Source organism: Haliotis cracherodii, unplaced genomic scaffold, assembly GCF_022045235.1.
Source record: "Haliotis cracherodii isolate W230 unplaced genomic scaffold, xgHalCrac1.p SCAF_15, whole genome shotgun sequence".
Classification (NCBI taxonomy): domain Eukaryota; kingdom Metazoa; phylum Mollusca; class Gastropoda; order Lepetellida; family Haliotidae; genus Haliotis; species Haliotis cracherodii.
The window spans coordinates 33,652,006-33,677,479 of NW_027266270.1; the positions used below are offsets into that span (position 1 = coordinate 33,652,006).

Genomic DNA, 25,474 nt, shown 5'->3' on the forward strand with positions numbered 1-25,474 from the left:
GGTTATTCTAACGATCAAAATAATGAGTTATTCGGGATTTTAACATAGTGCCTCGGAACATAAAACGTTGAACACAGAAATTAGTCTTTTATGTGGCCAAAAGTCCAATGGTACTTCATGTTCAATTTAAGGTGTAAATATTACAATGAGCGCACCTTAACATATGCTGTACATGTGACAAAAACATAATATTAGTTCACAGACGAACTGTTCTCTTGTGAAATATATGACACAATAATACAGATAGCTTAAATATGAGATTATCGTCATCAGTCTGTATTAGGATCAGGAAGCTTTCATAAGAGGGTCTGATAACAAAGTACTGGGATAGATATTTCGTTCTTATATTGCTCTGTTCCGGGCATATCATTAAGACGTGATATTCGTCTTCTGTAACATGGTTGAAGTATAAACATTTTGATTTTCTGTTTAAGGAGTTTTGGAAATCTGGCAGTTCTGATATGCAAATCATGACAATTACATCTACATTTTGATAGTGTTTGGGTAAGTGTAATGCTTTTATTGCTACCAGATATATCTCTGGTGTGATTTGAAGCTTGGAGTCTGAATAGTAAGTTAAGGATTCGATTCTTTAATATCGTTGTACCACTCTTGTTGCTACATCTTTGTTTAAACAGAAACAAGAACAGATCTTTATTTCCGACATCATGGGAAATCGCACATATGAAATCCAATTAATATCTCCAACATCATGTAATTTCTTTTTATGAATCCTAATATCGTTTAGAATATGTTGTAGAAGACTGTCTGGTGACGCTTATCCAGTAGGATCCGCTATATCTCCGGGCCAGGCATTTCTCCATTCAGGGAAGCGACCACATACTGCCAATATAACTTTGTTCGAATACTTATAATTAAAATATAGTATAAACTTGCAGAATTTAGTATGAACCTTTCAAAAGAATTGTGAAAATTCATAACCCTGAGCTCCGAAACATATAATAGGATTGGCTGTATAGGATAGACATGGTGAACACAGACAATACATTTTGGTTTCATTGTGGTGACTATTTGAACACCATCTCCCAAGAAGGATAAATAATTAAAGCACTTCCCCTTAACGACAAATAATGTGTCACAGCTCTGTACAGTTTATGGTCATTAACAGCAGTTTCCAGATCCAAGCTAATTTGAATCTACACGTATGCACCGTTTCCAATCACTTTCCAGGACTGACAGAAAAGACTCCATGTCGCATAATTTCTTCACTACAAGCCAAGTCGAACACTCCATTTGTTCAAGAATGTTTATCATTTACTGATATTTTTATAAACTAGCTTTGTAACTATTCACGGTTCACTGAGAGTTTCATTGTTTGTCATTGAGATAAACATTTTTCCTTCAAAAGAAAAATAGAAAAATAGTGCTATGGCTCACCTGAATATGTAGCTAACAGTTATAAACACCAAAGACAGTCACTGAACAAAAATGCCGTTCGCATTAATTTATCATCCAAAACTGGCTCCCACAGGAGATATCGCTGGGATGAGATCTAGCGATATCTACACTGTAGATTGCAGACCATTGTGATGTCACTGGTTATCATGACGTCACAATCAAATGACATCACTAATGGCTCTGCTACTGAAACTCGTTGATTAAAGTGGCAAAAATCCTCGGCAAGCCTCGGAATTTTTCCACTTTTATCAACTCGTGTTGATATATTTGATATCAAAAGACACTCGGGTGAGATTCTCTATATATACCATTTTCTGTATACATAACAAAAATAGCACTAAAATCGTAACAAACTGAACACAATAGGATGTCGTCATAGTTCAGCTCCGTCAGTCTGGCAATTTCAAAAGCCATATGATGTCACAGTGCTTCCTTGATGAGAAAAATACGATATGACGTCAGAAATTTCGTACATTACGTTATTTACATAAAAGGAAGCCTTTAGTGAAGTTACTCAGCATGGATGACATTTCATACGTTTATTTCTTCATTTTCTCTCTTAAAATGTCAAAGAGTAACATACAGAATAACCTACCCTAAACTGGGAATGAAGGATCATCTTTTTCACGTGAAAAAAATGACATGACTTACAGGGTTCATTCGTGAGGGAAAGACAATCCGTCATTCGTTGTTTCGAGGAGGTTATTCCCGTAGTATTCTGCTGTTGCCCTATACTAATTAGGAGATAAAAAATACTGTGTTTTCAATGTAGAGCTAGGTTACCTGTAGATTTAACCCCGCTAAATTGAATTTGGAATCGAACGCGCAACCTGATGTTAAATCTACAGGTAACCTAGCTCTACATTAAAAACACAGTATGTTTATCTCCATTCTACCGCATCTGTGCATTTTGTAACCCGTAATTGTAAATATAATTGTTTAAATATGCCTACAGACAATGACTGAAAAAAGTGCTATTCTATGAATATCAGCTTCCGCGGTGATGCGGCCGTCAAACCAGCTGTTTCAATCAGAGGGGGTTTATTGTGATTTAATAGTCTCTGATTGACCAATCAGAATCGAGTAAATTCCAAATTCATGGTAAAATATATTTTGTCGTTTGGCTACAACAAATTAAACCATTAGATATTTCAGAACGTACAGGACGTAAACATGGCCGACACGATCAACACGAGGGGGATATTTCTGAAGTTGTTAGATAACTCTGGCGATGAGATGTTTGTCAATATTCATAAACTAGCCTATCATTCAAAGGTGATTGTAAAGAAATGTCGAATATATATTGATGTAAATTCATAGATTGGGGAAGAATGTGTTTGAGTGTCGCTGTCAGCCTAGGCGCGGATTGATTCGATAGTTTGGTTGTGCATATTGCTTCGTTACCTTTATTAGGATGGGCGGGGGTGTTGAGTGCAGAGAGTATAAGTGTCTAAATAGTTAGACACAACGCTTATCTATATATCTGGGAAAGGGAATTCCCAGGCCATTGTGTCTATCAGGGTGTTCCCTAGGAATCTGAAAGTAGTTAGTAGTCAACGTTTACGTCATTCCAAGAATATAGTCTCGTACAGAAAAAAACGTATTAATTCATTGAACAGAAGGATGTAATGACCATAAATATTTTGAAGCAATATGTCAGATAGCAGTGTGTGTGTGTGTGTGTGTGTGTGTGTGTGTGTGTGTGTGTGTGTGTGTGTGTGCGTGCGTGTGTGCGCTGCTTTTTTCACTAAAATGAGATGAATTTTAGAAAATGCAAAAATGCAAAAAGTGTACGTTGTTGTTGCCAGGCACACGTAGAACATGTTTTCTTTTATGTTATACTTATCGTGACATTAATATAGAGGATATTTTAGTTCCGAAGAAAAGTAGCTTTAAGTGCTGTGCTTCAGGTCGAACGACGAAATAAAATCATCAGCCCACGTTGACGACGTCAAGGCGAGCAACATGGTTTACGGACTGAACTTCAGATAACGAAGATACACTCATAGCCCTCTAGTCCAGCTGGGCTGACACAGTGTTATCGTACCAATGATGGCATAACAAAGATATCTTCAATTATACAGAACCTTGACACAATAACACACATGCACAACATACAAACTAATATGGGATATTTTTTTAATTATTCGTGATTGAGATTTCGTATTTTGTAGGACGAATCCCTATTTTGAAGTAGGTGGTAGCAGGTTTTGTGAGAACGACAAGCATCTGTTTATTGCTGACTCAAACCTACAACATTCGGATCCAAATTGAAGCCAACTAAATCGCCCTTGTCAATTTATCTTTATTTTTTTGGCAACGTCGATTTGTTCGGAAGCCAGAACACAATATATTTTAATATATTCATATTAACCTTATACATTCGTCTGTAGGGTCCCATCTACGCTTTAACCACTTGGCTATACCCGTCCCTCCCTTACTGTTTTGAATGTCTATATGTAAACACAAGCCAATGACTATTGGGTATGTGTTAACCCTGACGTTTCAATGAGACTGGTATCAGTCAGATTAATGGAGTTTCGATGTATAACCACTTATAAAGGATTTAAATTTTTGCTAAACACATAATATTTATTGAATGTTGATACAGCTAGAGAATCGCGACAATTGTTAGTCCTATTAAGAGCATCTTAACTAACTTGAAGAATAACTAAAGAACGGTGGGAAAGACGACATTATGAGGAAAGAAAATATCAACTCTGTGACTAACAGGTATTCGAAACTGTTTCCCCCTTGTATGGGTCCTTCTGACCATTTCAGTAATAAGATATCTTGACTATGCCGTTGATGTAGTGTTATAGTTACGAAATTGTTAATTTTGCCTTTTTAGATCACTGTGCTAAATTAATTAAAACGTAAATGTAGCAGAGAAAAAAATGTTACCGAATAGCTAAATGCTGTTTCACTATTTATTACCGTGCCATCATGTTCATTAATACGGTAATGTTTTGTACGTGGGCAGTTTGCCTTCTACCAACATGAACCATAATATGATATGGTGTATTGTACAATAGACCATATTTCTCAACATTATAATATATACACATCTAAAAGTTGGAGATATATATCATTAGACACACCACACGTAAAGAGAGTGAAGAAACGCAAACACACCCTCAAATAAATATATGCATATATACTCAGCGTCATTATTAAAGGGTCACCTAGGTATGCAGGGTGTCACACATGAACATATGCCGACAAGCGTCAAGAGGTCTAAGTATCTTGACAATGTGATTAATTGAAAAACATGTTATTTATGTTTGTTACACTGATTGGATGTTTGTTTTTATGAAACTTGGACAACGGCAAGACTGTCGATGGAAAAGGCTACTCAAAACACACGCATGAACGCAACCAGTGGTTAAGCCAATGCACGTGCAATACATGACATGGTACAGTCAATGTGGGTATAAAATAGTTCATTCCAGATACAACTGAACTGCACTTTTGGAAGTTGAAAATGCAACGTTTTTAAAATACATTTATTTCTTATTATCTGCGTGACCCCTCAGTAATAATGTTGAGTAATCATATTACAGTAACACATTGATACACGTTCTTAAAACCGTGAAACCTGTACAATAAGTACATACATACATACATAGGTGAACTCAAGGATAAATTGAAAACTCGTTAACGAGAAGTGACCTCGTCGTCAAGACAACCAGTATCTATCACATCTTGTAATACGAATCTTCGGTTAATCCGAGGTAACATGCCACGGCCATAATTGTATGTAATTAAACATTCAACGTGAATATCAATATATTGGGCAGTGGGTAATTCGTTCTAAGTCAGACTCAATACATAGTACGACTTATGATAAAGTCGGAATCGTAAAAATGGACACTGCGTTTAGCAGAGATTTCTTGTGATTATGGAAAGAGTTTTGTCGCTTATATTTAAACTAAAACATCGTAATTGAGAATAAATGAGTTAGTACATTGTCAGTCTTTTTATGGTAGGCATAAATATTACAGTTTTATTTACAGCTTATTGCGACTGGTTGATTGCATGATCATCAATCGTGAGGGAGTATGGTTTAATGCCGCTTTGAGTGAGTGAGTGAGTGAGTTGGGTTTAACGCCGCTTTTAACAGTATTCCAGTTATATCACGGCGTGTCAGCATAATGTGGGAGGAAAGCCCGAAGTGATGCAGGTCTTAGACGGTTACCACTTCGATGAAACCCACGAGCACGGGTATGGTGCTGACAAACCTAGAAACATAATTGGGGCGAACCGGGATTCGAACCCACAATCATAGGTTTCTGGCGTGCCCAAGGGACGCAACTCTGCACAGCGAATCGCTGCGCCTTAGACGACTGGGCCACCCGTGCCCCCAATGCCGTTTTGAACAGTATTCAGATTCACGTGGAAGAACGACTCACAACGAGTGAAAACCGCTTGGTTCTGATGTAGGCACGGTACTGAATCTCTCATTCGTACTAAAAACCAACAGTCCTAATAATTACAGCGCGCATCACTGTACAAGTGTAACACCTCAGACCACCCGTCTCAACTAAACCTTAGCATTTTGTGCTGTCATACCAATGGCCTTAATCAGGGTAAATCGGTCATCGAAGCCTAGACAAGCGAAACGACAGACAGGAACGATGCTCAGTTACAGTACTCCCGGCGACATGTGCTCCCTAACAGGATTTGTAGACTCTATTTTCCTTTTGTTACTAGACAGATACCATTGAACAATGGAGCATTATAATTTTCAGATACATTTTGTGATTATTATTCAACATAAAAAAACACCCGTCAAAATCATTTGGAAATCTGAGTATAGACTTTCTTTGTAAAATAATTCTACTCGAAATATATACACCAGAGAGGTAGGGAAGATGGAAACCCACCACATCACTATAACTTAATGACACAAATTCTCAGTGCATACGAATCAGAGCACATGCCTACAAGAGTTGCTTCCCTTTAATAAAAATAAATGTCTGATACGATCACAGATTCTTAGTTTGTAACTGACTGGAAGCTGACATTCCTATTCCACGAGGCGTCACTTACAAAGAAACTCTGTCTGGCTGAACTGACGCTCTAGCAAATAGATATTCACTTGGAATAGGCGATGAGTTAACGAATGGTATAGGTACCAGTTGATCGACTTATTGGGTAATAGAGAAACTGTTTATAATCAGTAAGTGTGCTTTTGCGTCGCTTTTAGCAATATTCCAGCAATATCATGGCAGGGGACACCAGAAATTGGCTTCACACATTGTATCTATGTCGGACGTTAACTATTAGGCTACCCAACCGCCACGTATGAATAAAGTATTTGGACGTGTAATCACATGGTCGTTTATCCATCACAGATTATCTATATGACCCCTAATTTACTTTCATATATTATTCCACCACGTACAAATGTGAAACACACCTTTTAATTTTCAAATGTGCATTGGTTATTCAGAAACAGGCTACGACAATACGACATTACGACATACATGTAATAAAACACTCAGGACTTCATTGTTATGTCTAAGACAAGAGTGATTGAGTGAGTATGGTTTGACGCCGCTATTTTTGCAATATTCCAGCAATATAACGGCGGGGACACCAGAAATGGGATCACACATTGTACCCATGTGGGGTTGTGACAGTCTAAGGATGAGAACAGTCTTTGGTGAGAGTCAGAACAGTGTGCGTCAAGGTGAAGGTCACACAGAAGATGGCGACCCCTTGCAGAGTAGTTCCTTCTCCTTCTCGGCTTTCTGAGCCTGTTTCTTCAATTTCCGTCTCAAATAGAATTTCTTGAAAAGGAAAAATGCCACAGAGAAGACGAGTCCAAAAAGTGCAAGGATGAACACCCCTGCGGTGTGGGTGAGGCCAAACTGGGCACGATTGGCGCGGTCGCTGGCAACGTTGCACTGACGCTTGTCATCCCACCACCTGGAACACACGGAGTATATATACGTACATATACGGCATATCAAGCAGAAAAGGGCCGCATGTGCCTGAATTTGAAGTTTGCAAACAGGGGAATTGATGCTCTTCAAACTCCAGATTTCAGGAACCATAAAGAAGTTTAATTTTTCTAAACGAACACCATTTCAGTTGTTCGATTCTATGAACGTGTTGCAGCTTTGACGTGACGTACATGCCACTACTTGTGGCTGCCAAGACTCATTACACCGCAACCGACCCGTTGGTGATATAATTACAGTTGTCTTCTCTATTGTTCTGAACGTTATTCAAATAAGGACAAACGTATCGCAAACTGACTGTTACAAATTGGGATCACATCTTCATAATCATGGATGCTGTCGAAACGTATACCAAAGTATGGGCCAACAGAGAAGATGAACCTATCGAATGTCTTTCAAAATGAAATCCGTGCATGATGCTGTCATTAGTATAATGAACATACTGACGAGGAGGAATAATCCCCTTCTATTCCTGGCAGTTGTAATCCAAACTCTGGCTGCCCTACATGAAGGGTATTCGACGTAATAAGCGCCCCGCTCTCATACGCGCCCACGGCGACATTTGCTTAGATATTGGCTAGTGAACAATCCAAATTAGCACCCCTTCCGATTGATCAATAAACACAAAACTTATTTATTCGCGTATAATACACGGCCGTGTGTTATATGCACCCTTAAATTCTGGAACAATCTATCTGTCGTACATAAACATATCAGGCTGTCAGCATAAACCACAAAAATAATCTTTCAACTTTGTTTTTTTCACCAAAATAATATTCTAATAAGTGCTCCCTATTTCTAATTTGGAGAGCGCTTATTACGTGGAATACGGTAACCAATGAAATAAGAATCACTATTTGGTACGAGTGACCATCACATAGTGCGGCGTAGAAGGCCAGTATGTTAACAGGGGAGGAAATCTGCTAGATCCACGCATCCTTACTGCCGAACTTTGGCCTAACATGCCCATTCCTCAGTTGTATTGGATTCGAAAGCTCCATAAAAATCCATACAAAGAGAGATATATTGGTAGGTCCAGCACATGTACCACCCAATTCCCGTTTCAAAGATTAACCAGAATCCTTAATGCAATCAAGGAATGATTTTCTTTACATTCATAGCAAGTACAATGTATTTGAAGCAAACTTAAGGAAAAGCTTCATGCCTTGATCCATGCGGCATTTGTCACTAAACCTGCTGATCTTGGAAAGTTTAGGACAAATGGTCAAAAAGAAAGCAAATGGCATCTGAATTTAAGTAAATGTCTACATTGTACAAGACACATTTGACTTGATAATGATATCTTTCAATTCAGGCATCACGTATCTTGCTTTGAATTTACAGATGGACGCAATACTCCTTCACCGTCAACAAATGATTGAATGAGTCTAACTCTGTTTTAGAACATTGCTTTATCAAGGTGTGTCGGCCTAGGAAGATGAAGTTTTAGAAACCAAAGATCAGGCCGAATCTCAGACTCGAAGTCTTGATCATCGGACCCATGAATTTCAAACGAACAGAACTCGGTACTCCTTAGGCGACTTAGACAACACCATAGACGACCGGGCTTACTGTATTAAAATAGGAAGGTGACAATTCAAAAAGTGGAAAAAATACTTACTTCTTTTTCAGCTGGTTGATCTGTCCACTTTCCTTCAGTTTGAGAAGGGCGATGTTCAGCTTGGTTTTGAAGGGAGCTCCTTGCGCCATGCCAATACCGTGTTCCTGCATCAGGATGGGAACGGCCACAGCCTTCGTACAACATTTTTTATACTCAGAATACTCGTTTATCAAGAAATCGAAAATAAACGCACACTCTTTGTTCATGACTCTGTCGCGACCAGATGACGCGTTAGGAACCAGACCATCAACAGCTACAATCGTGTCCCAGATCCGCTTGTAGACAGGGCTATGTCCCTTCTCGAAGAACTTCATGGTTGCCGATTTGTCCACGGTACATATTGCTTGCTCACTCTCGGATAGGTCGTCGAAAGAGTTGATGGTTTTCTCCAGGCTTTTGGTGGTGAGGAAGGCGGCCATGTTGGCGGTGTAGCTGGAGACGGTGATGAGGACGAAGAAGGTGAAGCCGGCAGACAGGATGCGCTGAGACACTGGCTTCGGAGAGAAGTCTGTTCCTCGCTTGAGAAGCGTCCCGACAGCGTACCACAACGTCTCCTTGGGAGTGAACTTCCGGTTTGGGTTCGTATAGTCAAGAAGGAACAGGACAAATGAGACAAAGATGGACGCCCCGATAATGGCCAACCAGAGGTAGAGAGAAAACGGGAAGAGGAATTGGAAGATGTTGTATTCTTCCTGGGGTTTGTAGATGAGGATGTTGATGCCGGTGCTGATGATGCCTTGGGAGAAGTCGATATCGGTCTCTCGTTGGGAGGTGATGGATATGGCACCCATAGCCAGGGTAGCATTCTGAAAAATATGATTTTGTTCACACAAAAATATTACTACTACTGACATGTTAAAGTTATTAATTTTAGTAATGCTATGATATGAACTATATTTATTTTCAGACTGCTCAATCATCTGACTGTGCTCTACCAACGTGGCAAGGCAAGCTTAACATAAGTGCGGTCTTCTTGTGTTTTAGGAAGAAAGAAAGTCACTCCTTATGTTTTCTCTCACATTCAATCTGGTATTCATCTATTGTATTGAATAGAGGCGGTGGGTTTGCAGCATAAAACCATACTCACTCACTCACACAATTAACAATTGAAAGATTAAGAGATGATATTTTGTGTTACCCTGCCTGGCGCTCGGCATTATGGGGCTAAAATAAGGACTGGTCGGCTCTAAGTCATTGTACTGTGTCTGAGTGGGGTATTTATGTTAAAATGGGGCATTGTATCTCCATGGGCTAGCACTATAAAATCTTCATTGTTACGGACTAGTACAAGCAGCTACAAAAAAACACACACGTGGACGGATATAAGTGCAATAATCTTGGACGCGACGTTAAACCCCATTTTACCTCACCTGAGTTTGTAATTGTCCATTACATGTTTCGCTAGATATGTTTTGGCAAGGTAGATACTTAGTACCTTCATACTGGTGTTTACGGTATAGCACCACCAAACAAACTACCTCCGTTGTTTTCTTGCAATATGGAATTGATGGTGTTGCTTGTTGATGGTGTATGCGATTTACATGCCCGTACTTTTGGTCGCATCAGCAATATTGTAGCTGTTCGTCGCACTGATTTCACTAAAGTTTCACCTGTATCATTATCTCACCTAATGCTTCATCACAGCAATTATCTCACCCATAACTCATCCCTGCCACGATCTCACCAAAGTTTTACCCCCGGAAGAATATAATCACTAATATATACTCACCGCCAAAAGAAACGCGAATACTAAACATGTTAGTTAAGATATAAAGACGTATTCACATTCAAGAGATATTAGATTGGTTTGAGGCACAAATGAACTTACTGGAATGATGTGAGAACCGATGCTCATGAATACATCACATGTGACTTAGAGATCCATGACCCGAGATGCACCATTTGTCTCTTGCAGGATCAGCGTGTAGTTTTGAACAACATATCCAATTATCGTAACAAATGTCTCCTCTCATTAAGGATCCCACCAACTCCCCTTATTAATGATCTCACAAATGCTTCGTAATATCCAATTATCTTAACAAATGCCTCACCTTATTAATGATCTCACAAATGCTTCGTCTCAACCAATTATATCTTGATAAATGTCTCACCTTAGAAATGATCTCACCAATGCTTCGTAATATGCAATCATATTAACAAATATCCTCCCTTAATTATGATCTCACAAATGCTTCGTAATATCCAATTATCGTAACAAATGTCTCCCCTCATCCGGATCCCACCAACTCCCCTCATTAATGATCTCACCAATGCTTCGTAATATCCAGTTATCTTAACAAATGCCTCACCTTATTAATGATCTCACAAATGCTTCGTAATATCCAATTATCTTAATAAATGTCCCCCCTTATTAATGATCTCACAAATGCTTCGTCTCAACCAATTATCTTGATAAATGTCTCACCTTGGAAATGATCTCACCAACCATTCCGTCCCATTTCCCATCGTCCATGTTTTTCACGCCGTATGCGTTTTTCGGGCTGACGTAGATTTTATATTTGAACTTGAGTTCTTCCTTTAACTTCCTCAGTAGGTCGATGGTGAAACCCTCGTATCTGTCGTTCCCCTCGTTGTTCATGGAGGAGTTGGGCAACTTCTTCATTACAAAGGGCTCCTCCTGCATAAACAAAACATTTTGATGAAACTCAGACCACACTTGGTTGACATTCCAATTTCCCAAACGAGATGATGTGATATTGTTTTAACGTCTAGTTAAAAACTTTTGCACTTATTTAGCCACTCGCATGCACGGGTGTGTGTGTCTGCTTGTATTAGTCCGGACTAATGCCTGTTTTATAGTACAGTAAACTACGTTTATAACGAACACGCTTATAACGAACTGACCTATATAACGAACTTATTTTTTAGTCCCGGCCATGTGTTGTATATATGCTGTATATATGCGTATAACGAACTACGGTTATAACGAACTAAAATTAGTGGCCCCTTTGAGTTTGTTATAACCGTAGTTTACTGTACCAGCCGATTGAGCTAACATGCCGCAGTTTAACAAGGACAACCGACCAGGGCACGGTATACTGACTCCAGGCTGCCCAGCCCTTGACGTTTTGTCATCTGTTTGCTCATCCAAGCACCAGCAGGTTGACATGTCATGAAAGGTCATTTGGCATGATACGACCTTGGGATCGAAACCAGTGACCTTACTCTCTCCGGGCAGACGTTCAATTTGTGGACTTTTCCAAAACAAAGTCGAATTAGAATATTATACTCTATAAACATTTCTAAAACATGCAAATGGATTTTAATCGGATAAAATGACAGATTTATGTATTGTGATTGTATTCAGATTTGACAACCGCCCTTAGTATGTCAAGTGCGAGGTAAGAGCGAAGAAGATGCTATTTTCGTTTTTGGTAAATTTGGTGAAAAATGATTTTTTTTTACCAAAACTTTATCCCTGATAACATTTTTATTTTGATAATTTTAATAATTTTGCCACCATTGAATCAAGACAGAAACAGATTTTTATTACTAATAGTGTACCTGTTATTATTAGATAGTTCTTGTCAAATAATAGCAAGAAGACAACCAGTAAGGATGGCGCAAGTAGCCTCTTGCCTCTATTCTTGCAGTGAAATGGTTCCTTTGTACTATTTTCTCTTGGGGAATTATTCCCATGGAACAGGTTTTACAAGGAATGTTTTCCACGGTACATTTACACATGTGCTCCGGGTGGACCTGATTCCATGTGGAACTGATCAGATCATCGTTGACGCATCATTCCATCGCCTGTTAGCTTCAGTGCCATAAGGTCACTTACCTCCACCACCACTACATTGACGGTGTCGGGGAAAATCCCAGATTGATCAGAATCCTCGTCGTCATCATCGTCCACCTGCGTCATGTTGAGCCTGTCGTTGGCGCTGCTGCCTGACGGAATCCATTCTCCCACCTGAGGTTCGCGTTGAAACATGGCAATTATATACTGCATTCGTCATCCTCGAACGATATTCGATTAAGGTGAGCAAAAGTGAGAGTTACGTCCCTTTCAAATGATGACGTTACTACTAAGTGAATCTAGTTTTACGCTACAGTCAGGAATATTCCAAACATATATCGTGGACCCGGTAAATCACTGAATCTGAACCGAGACGGACCAAGCCTTTACTTAAGTAACGATCACCACCATTGGGGTACGATGACACACAATCAGCCAGGTCACATATTGTAACCACCAGATCCTCATTCATCGGATGTTTCAAGAAGCCTGGGGATCTGGGAGCATGTTCTATTCTGACTCCAGGGACTCCAGGGACAATCATACATCTAATGTAAATGTGCGACCCTCAAATGCTACAGAAACGAACGAACGAACGAACGAATGTTCACATGCCCACCTTCCGGTACATGTCCTCTCCTCCATGGTTGTAGAGGTACAGTGTGTAGTTTACCCTCTGACCTGTTCCGTTGAAACGAATGAGGCCCGTATCTCCGTGAAGTCGCACCTGTAAATTATGCAATGATGATAAACTCACAAAGATCAAACACTTAATACATGGGCATTATGGTGGTCAAAGATATATGTGTGAGATCAGGTGAAATGGGGTTTTACGTCGCGTCCAAGATTGTTGCACTATTATAGCGACGTGCATGCACGTGTGTGTGTGTGGCTGCTTGTACTTGTCCGGACTGATGCCGATTTTATGGTGCTAGCCCATGGATATAAAATGCCACAGTTTAACATGAAGACCCCATTCAGACACAGTATACTGACTCCGAGCCGACCAGTCCTTGTTTTAGACCCTTAATGCCGAGCGCCAGACAGGGTTACAACAAGTACCATCGTTTAACGTCTTTTGGTATGACGCGGCCGGGAATCTAACCCCGGACCTTCCGCTCTCCGGGCGGATGATCTACCGCTACACCACGGAGGTGGTACCAGATATATTTGCATCTAATACTCACAAGTATGCGTGTAAGCCGTATCTAATGTTACCCATGGCAACGAATCGACATTAAAATATACTTTAAGTTTTGTTTTTTTCATGTATAATAGTTTGTTATTATTTGAATGACTGGAAGGATGAAAATAAAATCAGTAAAACCATTTCCATATTCATAACAATCAATTGTATTCCGACTATATCATGATCAAGTGTATATGAATCGCTATCAAATAGTGATGATACCAGGTGTTCGTGAAAAGGTGAGCATATCCCTACCCAACCGTAGGCACCCGTCACAAACACATGCGATGGCAAGTCAGTTATTCATATATGTACATATGGAACAAGTCAAAATAGGGAATTGCATCGGACATCATTTTTTCACTGTTGCCTCAAATTTGGATATGAGTTTGTGCCCGAAAACATTTTCAGATAACATCATGACTTCTTGCTAAACCAGTGATGTCATAATTGTTGTATCCAAACTAGACAGATGAGACGAACGAAAAAGTAGCTCACCCCCTTTAACGCCTTCAGCAATATCTTCCTTTTGATTATATTGGTAGGTTCCGTGATCTTATACAGGTACTCAGCTAAGGCATCCTTTGTGACGCTTGCGGCATCCTTGGCGATGGCAACGTTTGCGTCACCCGACTCGCCCTCTTGAGGGGGGTGGAAGTAACGGAACGCATACAACTTGCAACGCGCAGAGAACAGGCGAAGGCGGTACATCTGGTCTGCTCCGGCTAATGGTTCCAGGTTTGAACTCTGTGGTAAAATCCGAGCACAAATTATCACATGCATGAAGAAAAACATTTGATGCGTTCTTCACCAACGAAAAAAGATTTGAAACTCTGTATTACATGTTACAGTTAAAAATTGTCCATTAGTATTGAAACGTCAATAAATAATCACCACATCACTAGATATCCTATCAAGGCATGCGATCAGTGTAAGATTGAATCTAAAATTTAGATTACCTTATAGAATCAATATTTTACAGTTGGGTTATTTTATGCATACGAGAAAGGTTTAGGCTTTCTGGAGTTCTCTATTGAGATTACTATTGAAGGAGAACTTCATCTCACAACCAACATTAATGTGGGAAATTGAAACAAAAAAACTTTTTTAATTGAAATGCCATCTCTATTGATAATTAATCATTTGGTAGAGAGACATTAATGAATTTAAGGAAACGCCTGTTAATGAATGTTAAACGCTGCTTTGGGTAGTATGTCACGATGTGTGAGCGTGACATATGCGATGAAGATCCAATGCGACCATGATGAAGAAACCCACGGATCATCATCAGGTATACGATGGCACGTGCAGCGAATTGTGGTACCTAACACCACTGTGCCACCCTGTACCGATGCAGCATGAACAAACACATTCTGTCATAGGGTTATACACAATTGAAATTGAAAATGTAAGGATATGAAAGAAGACTTAGTTTAACATGACACAAATCTATTTATTGAAATCTAAAATACTTTTGAACAGTTCTGTAAGTAAAGTATATTATCCTATCCAGTAAATGGTAGAGTTTGTTTAGATTTGAGTTCTTCTCCTTCCTTCGGGTATATCCCACACAACGATCTTAGGGAATAAAACATAGATCTAAGAAAGTCCTGAAACGAGACCCGAGACAGTCTGTAACAGGACCACGGCAGTCCTCAACGATAGACCTGCCAGCCCTTGGGACTTGGTGAGTGAAGCGACCAGTCAAGTTCTGCTCTATCACGTCGCAGCTACAAAGATGGAGATGAGTTTATATATTTTAAAAGTACTTACCGAATCAACGAATATGAAATTCAGATCAACATCCATCAAGAGGTTGTAAAGCTTGGCCTGAAATAACCATATTGTGATGAGGTTCTTTGTCTCTTACCTTACATTTCCCTATCACTTCATTAGAAATGTAAAGTGCGTAGAAATCTAGAAAACAAGCGTGGGTATTTCTTGTAAAAGACTATCATCCCGGAATCCATCAAAACAATTTACAGAAAAAGCTGTATGATGAAGGATGTAGAGCTTAGTGTGTATGATGTAGGGTGTACGATGTAGTGTGTAGAGTGTAGGGTGTATGATGTAGTGAATAGAGTGTATGGTGTATGATGTTGTGTGTAGAGTTTAATATGTTGTCTAATGTAGTGTGTATGATGTAGGGTGTACGATGTAGTGTGTAGAGTGTAGGGTGTATGATGTAGTGAATAGAGTGTATGGTGTACGATGTAGTGTGTAGTTTGTATGATGTAGTGTGTAGAGCGTATGGTGTATGATGTTGTGTGTAGAGTTTAATATGTTGTCTAATGTAGTGTGTATGATGTAGTGTGTATGGTGTAGTGTGTATGATGTAGTATGTGTAGTGTATGATGTTGGGTGTACGATGTAGTGTGTAGTTTGTATGATGCAGTGTGTAGAGTGTACTGTGTATGATGTAGTGTGTATGATGTAGTATGTGTAGTGTATGATGTTGGGTGTACGATGTAGTGTGTAGTATGTATGATGTAGTATGTACGATATAGGGTGTATGATGTAGTATGTATGATGTTGTTTGTATGATGCAGTGTATAGGGTGTATGGTGTATGATGTAGTGTAGAGAGTAGGGTGTAGTGTGCACGATGTTGGGTGTAGAGTGTAGGGTGTATGATGCAGTGTGTAGGGTGTAGAGTGTAGGGTGTATGATGCAGTGTGTAGGGTGTAGAGTGTAGGGTGTAGGGTGTAGAGTGTAGGGTGTATGATGCAGTGTGTAGGGTGTAGAGTGTAGGGTGTATGATGCAGTGTGTAGGGTGTAGAGTGTAGGGTGTATGATACAGTGTGTAGAGCGTAGAGTGTAGGGTGTAGGGTGTAGAGTGTAGGGTGTATGATGCAGTGTGTAGGGTGTAGAGTGTAGGGTGTATGATGCAGTGTGTAGGGTGTAGAGTGTAGGGTGTAGGGTGTAGAGTGTAGGGTGTATGATGCAGTGTGTAGGGTGTAGAGTGTAGGGTGTATGATGCAGTGTGTAGAGTGTAGAGTGTAGGGTGTATGATACAGAGTGTAGAGCGTAGAGTGTAGGGTGTAGGGTGTAGAGTGTAGGGTGTATGATGCAGTGTGTAGGGTGTAGAGTGTAGGGTGTATGGTGCAGTGTGTAGGGTGTAGAGTGTAGGGTGTATGATGCAGTGTGTAGAGCGTAGAGTGTAGGGTGTATGATACAGTGTGTAGGGTGTAGAGTGTAGGGTGTATGATGCAGTGTGTAGAGCGTAGAGTGTAGGGTGTATGATACAGTGTGTAGGGTGTAGAGTGTAGGGTGTATGATGCAGTGTGTAGAGCGTAGAGTGTAGGGTGTATGATACAGTGTGTAGGGTGTAGAGTGTAGGGTGTATGATACAGTGTGTAGAGCGTAGAGTGTAGGGTGTATGATACAGTGTGTAGGGTGTAGAGTGTAGGGTGTATGATACAGTGTGTAGGGTGTAGAGTGTAGGGTGTATGATGCAGTGTGTAGAGTGTAGAGTGTAGGGTGTATGATACAGTGTGTAGAGCGTAGAGTGTAGGGTGTATGATACAGTGTGTAGGGTGTAGAGTGTAGGGTGTATGATACAGTGTGTAGAGCGTAGAGTGTATGGTGTAGGGTGTAGAGAGTAGGGTGTATGATGCAGTGTGTAGGGTGTAGAGTGTAGGGTGTATGATACAGTGTGTAGAGCGTAGAGTGTAGGGTGTAGGGTGTAGAGTGTAGGGTGTATGATGCAGTGTGTAGGGTGTAGAGTGTAGGGTGTATGATGCAGTGTGTAGGGTGTAGAGTGTAGGGTGTATGATACAGTGTGTAGAGCGTAGAGTGTAGGGTGTATGATACAGTGTGTAGGGTGTATAGTGTAGGGTGTATGATGCAGTGTGTAGAGTGTAGAGTGTAGGGTGTATGATGCAGTGTGTATGATGCAGTGTGCAGCGTGTAATGCGTAGCGTGTAGTGTGCTGTTTTGGTTTTGTGCGCAATGTGTATGGTGTATGGTGTATGATGGAGTATGTTGGCAACGGATGGGGGTGAATATGGACATCACTGATTATATTGGGACAATTTACTTTTACTGATACTTGAAATTATTAATCACTCAGACACTTTAAATCTACAAAGACACTTTAAATCTACAAAGAAAGCTATGTACTTCTTATAACATGATCTCACATACGTTTGTATATTTGTACTACATATTTGACAAGTAACATAATGTTACGCACGGGTCAGAAAACTGTAAATCTGCAATAATGTATGTAATTTAGATACAACGCTCTCCACGGGAGGAGAACCAACGTTTCGTCTACTGCTCACCACTTTAAGGAGCTGCTGTATGAGTCTGTCCTTGGCGTCTCTGGGGCTGCACATGACGACCTGCTTCTGGTTGAGGAGCTGGAAGTTCCTCATGGCTTGTTTTATCATCTTCCTTGCTTCCTCGGGGTCGATAGAGTAGGGGATGACGGAGATGCCACGCCCAACCATCTGCTGCGCCAGGTCCTGGCACTCTGAGTGAGTGAGTCAGTGATTGAGTCAGTGATTGAGTCAGTGAGTGAGTCAATGGGTGAGTCAGTGAGTGAGTCAGTTGGTGAGTCAGTGAGTGAGTCAATGGGTGAGCCAGTTGGTGAGTCAGTCAGTGAGTCAATCAGTGAGTGAGTCTGTGAGTGAGTCAGTGAGTCAGTAATTGAGTCAGTGAGTCAGTGAGTGAGTCAGTGATTGAGTCAGTGAGTGAGTAAGTGAGTTAGTGATAACAAGAATCTATTGATACGCCATGAACAGCATATATTTCCATACTTTGAATCCCGTTCAGCTAGCAGCAATCTGATTGAGGCCCACAACAGTTGATTCACAAACAGTAATAAATTTGGCCTCAATTAGCTATACAATTTCTGATGCGGCGTGGTCATCTAAGTCATCTGAGGCACCGCGATTAGCTGTGCAGAGTTGCGTCCCTTGGGCACGCCAGAAACCTATGATTGTGGATTCGAATCCCGGTTCGCCCCGATTATGTTTCTAGGTTTGTCAGCACCATACCGGTGCTCGTGGTAAACGTCTAACACCTGCATCACTTCGGGCTTTCCTCCCCCATTAAGCTGACACGCCGTGATATGACTGGAATACTGTTAAAAGTGGCGTTAAACCCAACTCACTCACTCTGATGCGGCGTAAAGCAATCTGTGTTCATTCATAACTAACAGCAAGACCCGCAAATATCCGGGGTAGAATATGTCTTCCGCAACCCATGCTTGGTGAAAAAGGGGACTATATTTGTTGTAAGAGGCGACTAACGGGATCGGGTGGTCAGGCTCGCTGACTTGGTTGATGGATGTCATCATCGTATTCCAATTGCGTGGATCGATGCTCATGATGTCAATGACTGGATTGTCTTATTTAAAACCGTCGTCATATAGCTGAGATATTGCTGAATGTGGCGTTAAACAACACAGAAACAAACTAACAGTAATGTCTAAAATGAAATATTTTTTGACGAACCTTGGTTATCAGCCTCATTCTTCGGCATCAACATCACCGCACTTTCCCACTTCTCCTTCTGGAACAGGTCTACCACCGCCATGTTCTGCTCCTGGGCCGGAGGGCGGATCTCCACCAGCGTGCGCCAGTTGGTGCGGTCCTGCACGCGCGACATATCGATGTCCTTGAAGCCCTTGTAGTCGGTCACCAAGTACGGGATGTGGTTCTTCTCCAGCATCATGGCCAAGTTGGTATAAAATGGACCGATGATGAGGTTGAAGGTTTTCGACTCTCCAGCTTGCTTTGATAAAGCTAAAATATTGTGATGGAGATGAATTATTAGTAAAGAGTTAACAGACGGACCAAGAAGATTTAAATGTTTAGTTTTGTTACAACACACGGTGGCCATAGAAACAACTACATATCTCCCTTCAGAGGTTTGGGCAATTTGTCAAAAATGAAAGCAAATGCCATCTGAAGTTACTGAAAAAGAATATGTGTATAACTGGACTTCCTCATTGATAATGCTTTATGGTTATGAATCGGAATTTCTGGTTGGACTGGCAAGTCAAAACAAGGTTATACTGCCGAGAAGTTCAACTTTGGCTTAAGGTATATCGATGATCTGATGCGTGCATGCATACATGCGCACGCACACACATACGCACGCACGCATTCAGTTTGGTTTAATGACGCTATGTCATGAACAGTATTCCCATTATATCACAACACACAATGACAATAATACTGAGAGCATATAAAGTCAAGATCTCTCTGACAAACAGACGGCTAATATTCTATGTCACTTCTATCAATAACTAAAAATCTAGTGCCTGTCTATGTTACTGTAGAGATGAATCTCACGCATCAATTATAATCATATCATATCATTTAATACGTAAAAACTAATATAATACATCAAAGATTCCATGCATTGTTGCGGGGCACGGGTGGCACAGTTGTCAAAGGAACTGTAATTTACTGTGCAGAGTTGCGTCCCTTGGGCAGGCCAGAAACCTATGATTCTGGGTTCGAATCCCGGTTCGCCCCGATTATGTTTCTAGGTTTGTCAGCACCATACCCGTGCTCGTGGGTTTCACCGAAATGGTAAACGTCTAAGACCTCGGGCCTCCCTCTCACATTAAGCTGACACGCCGCGATATAACTGTTATACTGTTTAAAGCGGCGTTAAACACAACTCACTCATAACTCACAAGCATGGTTGCACATGTCATAGATAATCACTAACCCCTAATTTCCAGTGTGTCTGTATGAACTATGTGTTCCCTGTCTGAGCCTTCATCTGTAACACGGTCCAAATGGCTCGGGCTTATTGTTCTTGTTAATAAAAGTATGATAAATTGATAAGAGACCTAGTCCTGTATGACAACAGATTGGACTCAGCTCCTCTTGGTGCAACTGTCTTGTTTGAAACAACACATGCTGTGTCCACGGATATTAACCGAGGATGTGGAATTATTTCTTGTAACATATGTTTCCCGTATTTTGCACAAACACATGTAAGCCGTGAAGAAGATTTGTCCGTGAGAACCGACTAACGGGATCGGGTGGTCAGGGTGGCTGATTTGGTTGATTGCATGGTAACCCTTTTATGAGGTGATAATTGATTTCATGGCTGCGGTTATGCGTTTATTATCATTTGATCTACGTTGGATAAGAGTGTCGTGGGTTGTGTGTCGTGTGTTGTGCGTTGCAAAACGTGAACCTTTTAAAGATTACTTCGTCTATACGTTGAACCGTGAGCCTTTTATAGATTACTTCATCTTTACATTGAACCGTGAGCCTTTTGTGGATTTCAATGCCAGAGATTGAACACAGCTTGTTAAGATTGTGTTTTATTTATATCACGTAACATAAACATAATCGGGGCGAACCGTGATTCGAACCCACGATCATAGGTTTCTGGCGTGCCCAAAGGGACGCAACTCTGCACAGCTTGGGAACACCTAAAGTGATAATATACGACAGGCATTCGGTTTTAGACATTATACGCATAAGCATATGCAGCAATACATGTTTTACCTATAGACCTACAGTTTTAAAGTGTTAAAACAAGGAATGATCTGCTAGAAACCAATATACTGTTCAGTACAAGCAGACACACACACAGCGTGTCATGTTGATGTGAGAGGAAGTGAGAGGAAACGAGAGGAAGTGGAAGGTAGTGGGAGAAAGTGGGAGTGAGTGAGAGGAAGTGAGAAGAAATGAGGAAGCGAGAGAAAGTGAGGGGAAGTGGGAGAAAGTGAGAGGAAGCGGAGGAAATGGAAGGAAGTTAGAGTAAGTGAGACGAAACGGGAGGAAGTGGGAGTGAGTGAGAGGAAGCTGGAGGAAGGGGAATAAGTGAGAGGAAGCGGGAGGAAGTGAGAGGAAGTGAGAGAAAGTGAGAGGAAATGGGATGAAGTGGTAGGAAGTGAGAGTAGGTGAGAGGAAGCGGGAGGGAGTGAGAGGAAGTGAGAGGAAGGGGAATAAGTGAGAGGAAGTGAGAGGAAGGGGAATAAGTGAGAGGAAGCGGGAGGAAGTGAGAGGAAGTGAGGGGAAGTGGAAGGAAGCGGGAGGAAGTGAGAGGAAGTGGGAGGAAGGGGAATAAGTGAGAGGAAGCGGGAGAAAGTGAGAGGAAGTGAGGGGAAGTGAGAGGAAATGGGATGAAGTGGTAGGAAGTGAGAGTAGGTGAGAGGAAGCGGGAGGGAGTGAGAGGAAGTGAGAGGAAGGGGAATAAGTGAGAGGAAGTGAGAGGAAGGGGAATAAGTGAGAGGAAGCGGGAGGAAGTGAGAGGAAGTGAGGGGAAGTGGAAGGAAGCGGGAGGAAGTGAGAGGAAGTGGGAGGAAGGGGAATAAGTGAGAGGAAGCGGGAGGAAGTGAGAGGAAGTGAGAGAAAGTGAGAGGAAATGGGATGAAGTGGTAGGAAGTGAGAGTAGGTGAGAGGAAGCGGGAGGGAGTGAGAGGAAGTGAGAGGAAGGGGAATAAGTGAGAGGAAGTGAGAGGAAGGGGAATAAGTGAGAGGAAGCGGGAGGAAGTGAGAGGAAGTGAGGGGAAGTGGAAGGAAGCGGGAGGAAGTGAGAGGAAGTGGGAGGAAGGGGAATAAGTGAGAGGAAGCGGGAGGAAGTGAGAGGAAGTGAGGGGAAGTGGAAGGAAGCGGGGGGAAGTGAGAGGAAGTTAGAGAAAGTGAGAGGAAATGGGATGAAGTGGTAGGAAGTGAGAGTAGGTGAGAGGAAGCGGGAGGGAGTGAGAGGAAGTAAGAGGAAGTGGGAGGAAGGGGAATAAGTGAGAGGAAGCGGGAGGAGGTTGGAGGAAGTGATGTCTCATGATGACGGGTATGGTGCCAATGAACAGAGAAATTTCACAATGCATTTTGACACCGCAGATGTCCCGTACCCCAAGTAATGCTGGTGGTAATTGACACGATATTGATAATAATAATAATAATAAAATTGCTACCTCTCTTCATCCCCTCCTCGATTTCCGTCCATCCGTCTGTGATAATACGAAGGTCACTTTGAACGTGTAGCACCACGAAATGAGGGTCGTGGAAGCATTGCTTGACGTCTCCGCTGAACTCCATGTTCTTCACGGTATACCCCGATGTTTCACCTTCCAGCACACCTGGAGCAGAGAGGGGGGACAATGGGGGAACCAAACACGCGAGGGAGAGGGTGTGGTCATGTACGAGGGGGAATAGATTGACAAGACACATCTAGCGCATACTCGTTAATCCAGATTACCGCCCCAGCTGAAATCCGAAGATAATGTTAAACACCCGGATCTTTCATATTGGTATGAAAAACTCGGTTGTTCTTTAACTTATTTGAGTAGTATAGATTGTAATAACGAATCACGGGTACAGAATAATATGGACATTTGAAATTATATAGTTCTCAACATATGATAGGGATATTCTGAGTCCATCTCCTAACAACCATTTAGATGCGTTCCTAATATTTCTAAATGGTTGTTTGACTATTTGATAGGGAGTGATCTTGGCTGGACGTGACGCATGTTTAACCTCATTTCAAGTAATAATAACTAGTAAAGTAAACTTTCATTTATGTTGCTGTCTCCCATCTTTCGTAAGCATGTGAGCCAGCACAGTATCCTCATCATCAGTTGAGTGGTATATGTGAACATTTTAGACGGCTTTTGCTAAGTGGTTCGTTGGGTAATGGGTTAACTCAAACAACGTAGAAGCTGAAAGTCAGTATGACAACATAGGTAAACATATCACGTCCATTAAACACCGTCACCCCCACTCCCCAAAAATGAAAAAAGAGAAGAAAGAAATTAAATTTTCAAAAACATACTTCAAAAAATATTTTTCTCGTCCCAGATACTCTTCCTACCTCAAACTTACAACCTGGGTAAATTGACGTGGTCGTAACCTAAACAACCATTGAATATTACCTACTAACACTTCGGAGATTCTCCGACCTCATCGCCCACAACTAAACCCTGTGCATCCACATCCCGCCCAGCATCCCATAGCCATCTTCTCGCCATCAATACTAGGGTTAAACCCAAAGAGGCATATTTGAATTGAAGTTTGTCACAAACATATTTTGAAAAAAGGTAAACGTATACCAAGATAACCAAATGGGAATTGAGGAATTCGACGAGAAATATTAAGTGTATTGATAAGAATCACATTACCAAATTGATTAAAATAGTCAGTATTTTATGATTTTTATGATAATCGTTAACACATTAACACGTTTGTGAAGATTAATGTCATGAAATTAAACACTTTATACTGGATTCTAAATATCCCCCCAGACGGAATGAATGAATAATACTATCGAGAAATAACAAGTATATTGACCAGTAACACAGGGCCTTGTGGATTAACATTCAAATTAGTAACATTTTATTCCTACTAAGTTCCGTAGTATCTGTGATGTTTATTAATTTATATACAACATAAGCATTTATAACTTACCTATCGTAAGCGGGAGTTTTCTTTTGTTTTCGGTCTTTTTGCATCGTCCATCCGATGAGGAAACACACAACACACAAACGAGTAGAACCACCCTGATCAAATCCTCCAGAATTCGTTTAAATTCCATATTTTTTTCAGATCCAAGAAAACTGTATCATTCGGTGATGGAAACCAACGTGGCCCTTATGAGACGTCTATTTGAACTCTTAGCGCTCTGCGTGATAGCTATGTGAACCGTTCCATTACGAATCCCGAACGCTCCCTCGGATGACGTCGTGTGTTGTTCGTTCAGAATGTAATATCTCTGTTCTGATCGCCAGCGAGTAACGCGGATCTGACGACGGGTTCGGGAAGAATAAGTATTTATTTCAGGTGAGTAGATCTCTAAACATCGCTTCCATCTTGCATTGCAGTGTACCCAAGTTATGAAGTGGAGTTAAACAGACATTCCAATGTATGTTATATAGTTTATTTCAGTACCCACATGAAGTATTGATCGCTTGTGTCCATGACATGATTCACGTCCAAACTTTTTCAGACACAACGTAATCCAACTCTTTGTCTTCGCCAAGTTCTTCGTATGTCAAATTTCGTTGGAAGTCAATGACTGAAATCTCATTCCCTGGTCCGGTGGCCTGTTCTGGTGGCACCCAGGAGGTCTTAATTTGCATTCAGATCCAACAGCCCCAGCAAAATTGCCTAAGTAAATATCACACACGTCATTAAGCAAATCAAGTTGAACTCTGCGCGCTATGGGATCGACGGCCAGGATTTCAATATGAAGCGTCTATTCCATCGCCTCATCCGCCGGAGCGTCTAAAGCATCCGATGTAACCTCCAATCGTCAGAACTGAGAGGGTAAAGGTTGCTCTCATCCCAGAGGTTCCAAGGGTGGAATCATAGATTGGTTAATGGCACCGCGTATTTCTGGGTTCTCGTTGCTGTATGTTGCTATCTGTCAATTTATGTTTTCTCGTTTTGAATGCTCAAATACCAGCTGAACAGCTCTTGTAGATATTGTGATATTGAGGGTAATCTGAATATGATTGAATTGATGACAATCAGCTTGGAATTGATATTTTATTCACATTGATAAATCGAACTGTGATCAGTTGGACTCTTATGTAAC

At 41.1% G+C, this 25,474-nt stretch overlaps 2 protein-coding genes across 3 annotated transcripts in view; one reads left to right on the plus strand and one right to left on the minus strand.

The window, feature by feature from the left end:
• Window positions 1–6,474: 6,474 nt before the first annotated feature.
• On the minus strand, window positions 6,475–24,954 carry LOC139462536 (glutamate receptor 2-like). The gene is made up of 11 exons (XM_071244333.1): window positions 24,346–24,954; window positions 22,854–23,018; window positions 19,420–19,710; window positions 18,244–18,434; window positions 15,732–15,788; window positions 14,457–14,705; window positions 13,389–13,496; window positions 12,812–12,943; window positions 11,435–11,647; window positions 9,010–9,815; window positions 6,475–7,353 (listed from the first exon to the last, which is right to left on the minus strand). The coding sequence occupies exons 1-11, from the start codon at window positions 24,470–24,472 to the stop codon at window positions 7,122–7,124; spliced, it is 2,571 nt and encodes an 856-aa protein (XP_071100434.1). The 5' UTR covers window positions 24,473–24,954; the 3' UTR covers window positions 6,475–7,121.
• LOC139462537 (glutamate receptor ionotropic, kainate 2-like) overlaps window positions 24,622–25,474 on the plus strand; it is a 44,513-nt gene continuing 43,660 nt past the window's right edge. For both annotated transcript variants that reach the window (XM_071244334.1, XM_071244335.1), the window contains exon 1: window positions 24,622–24,717. The gene's annotated coding sequence lies outside the window, so the exon portion shown is untranslated. The remainder of the gene's footprint in view (window positions 24,718–25,474) is intronic.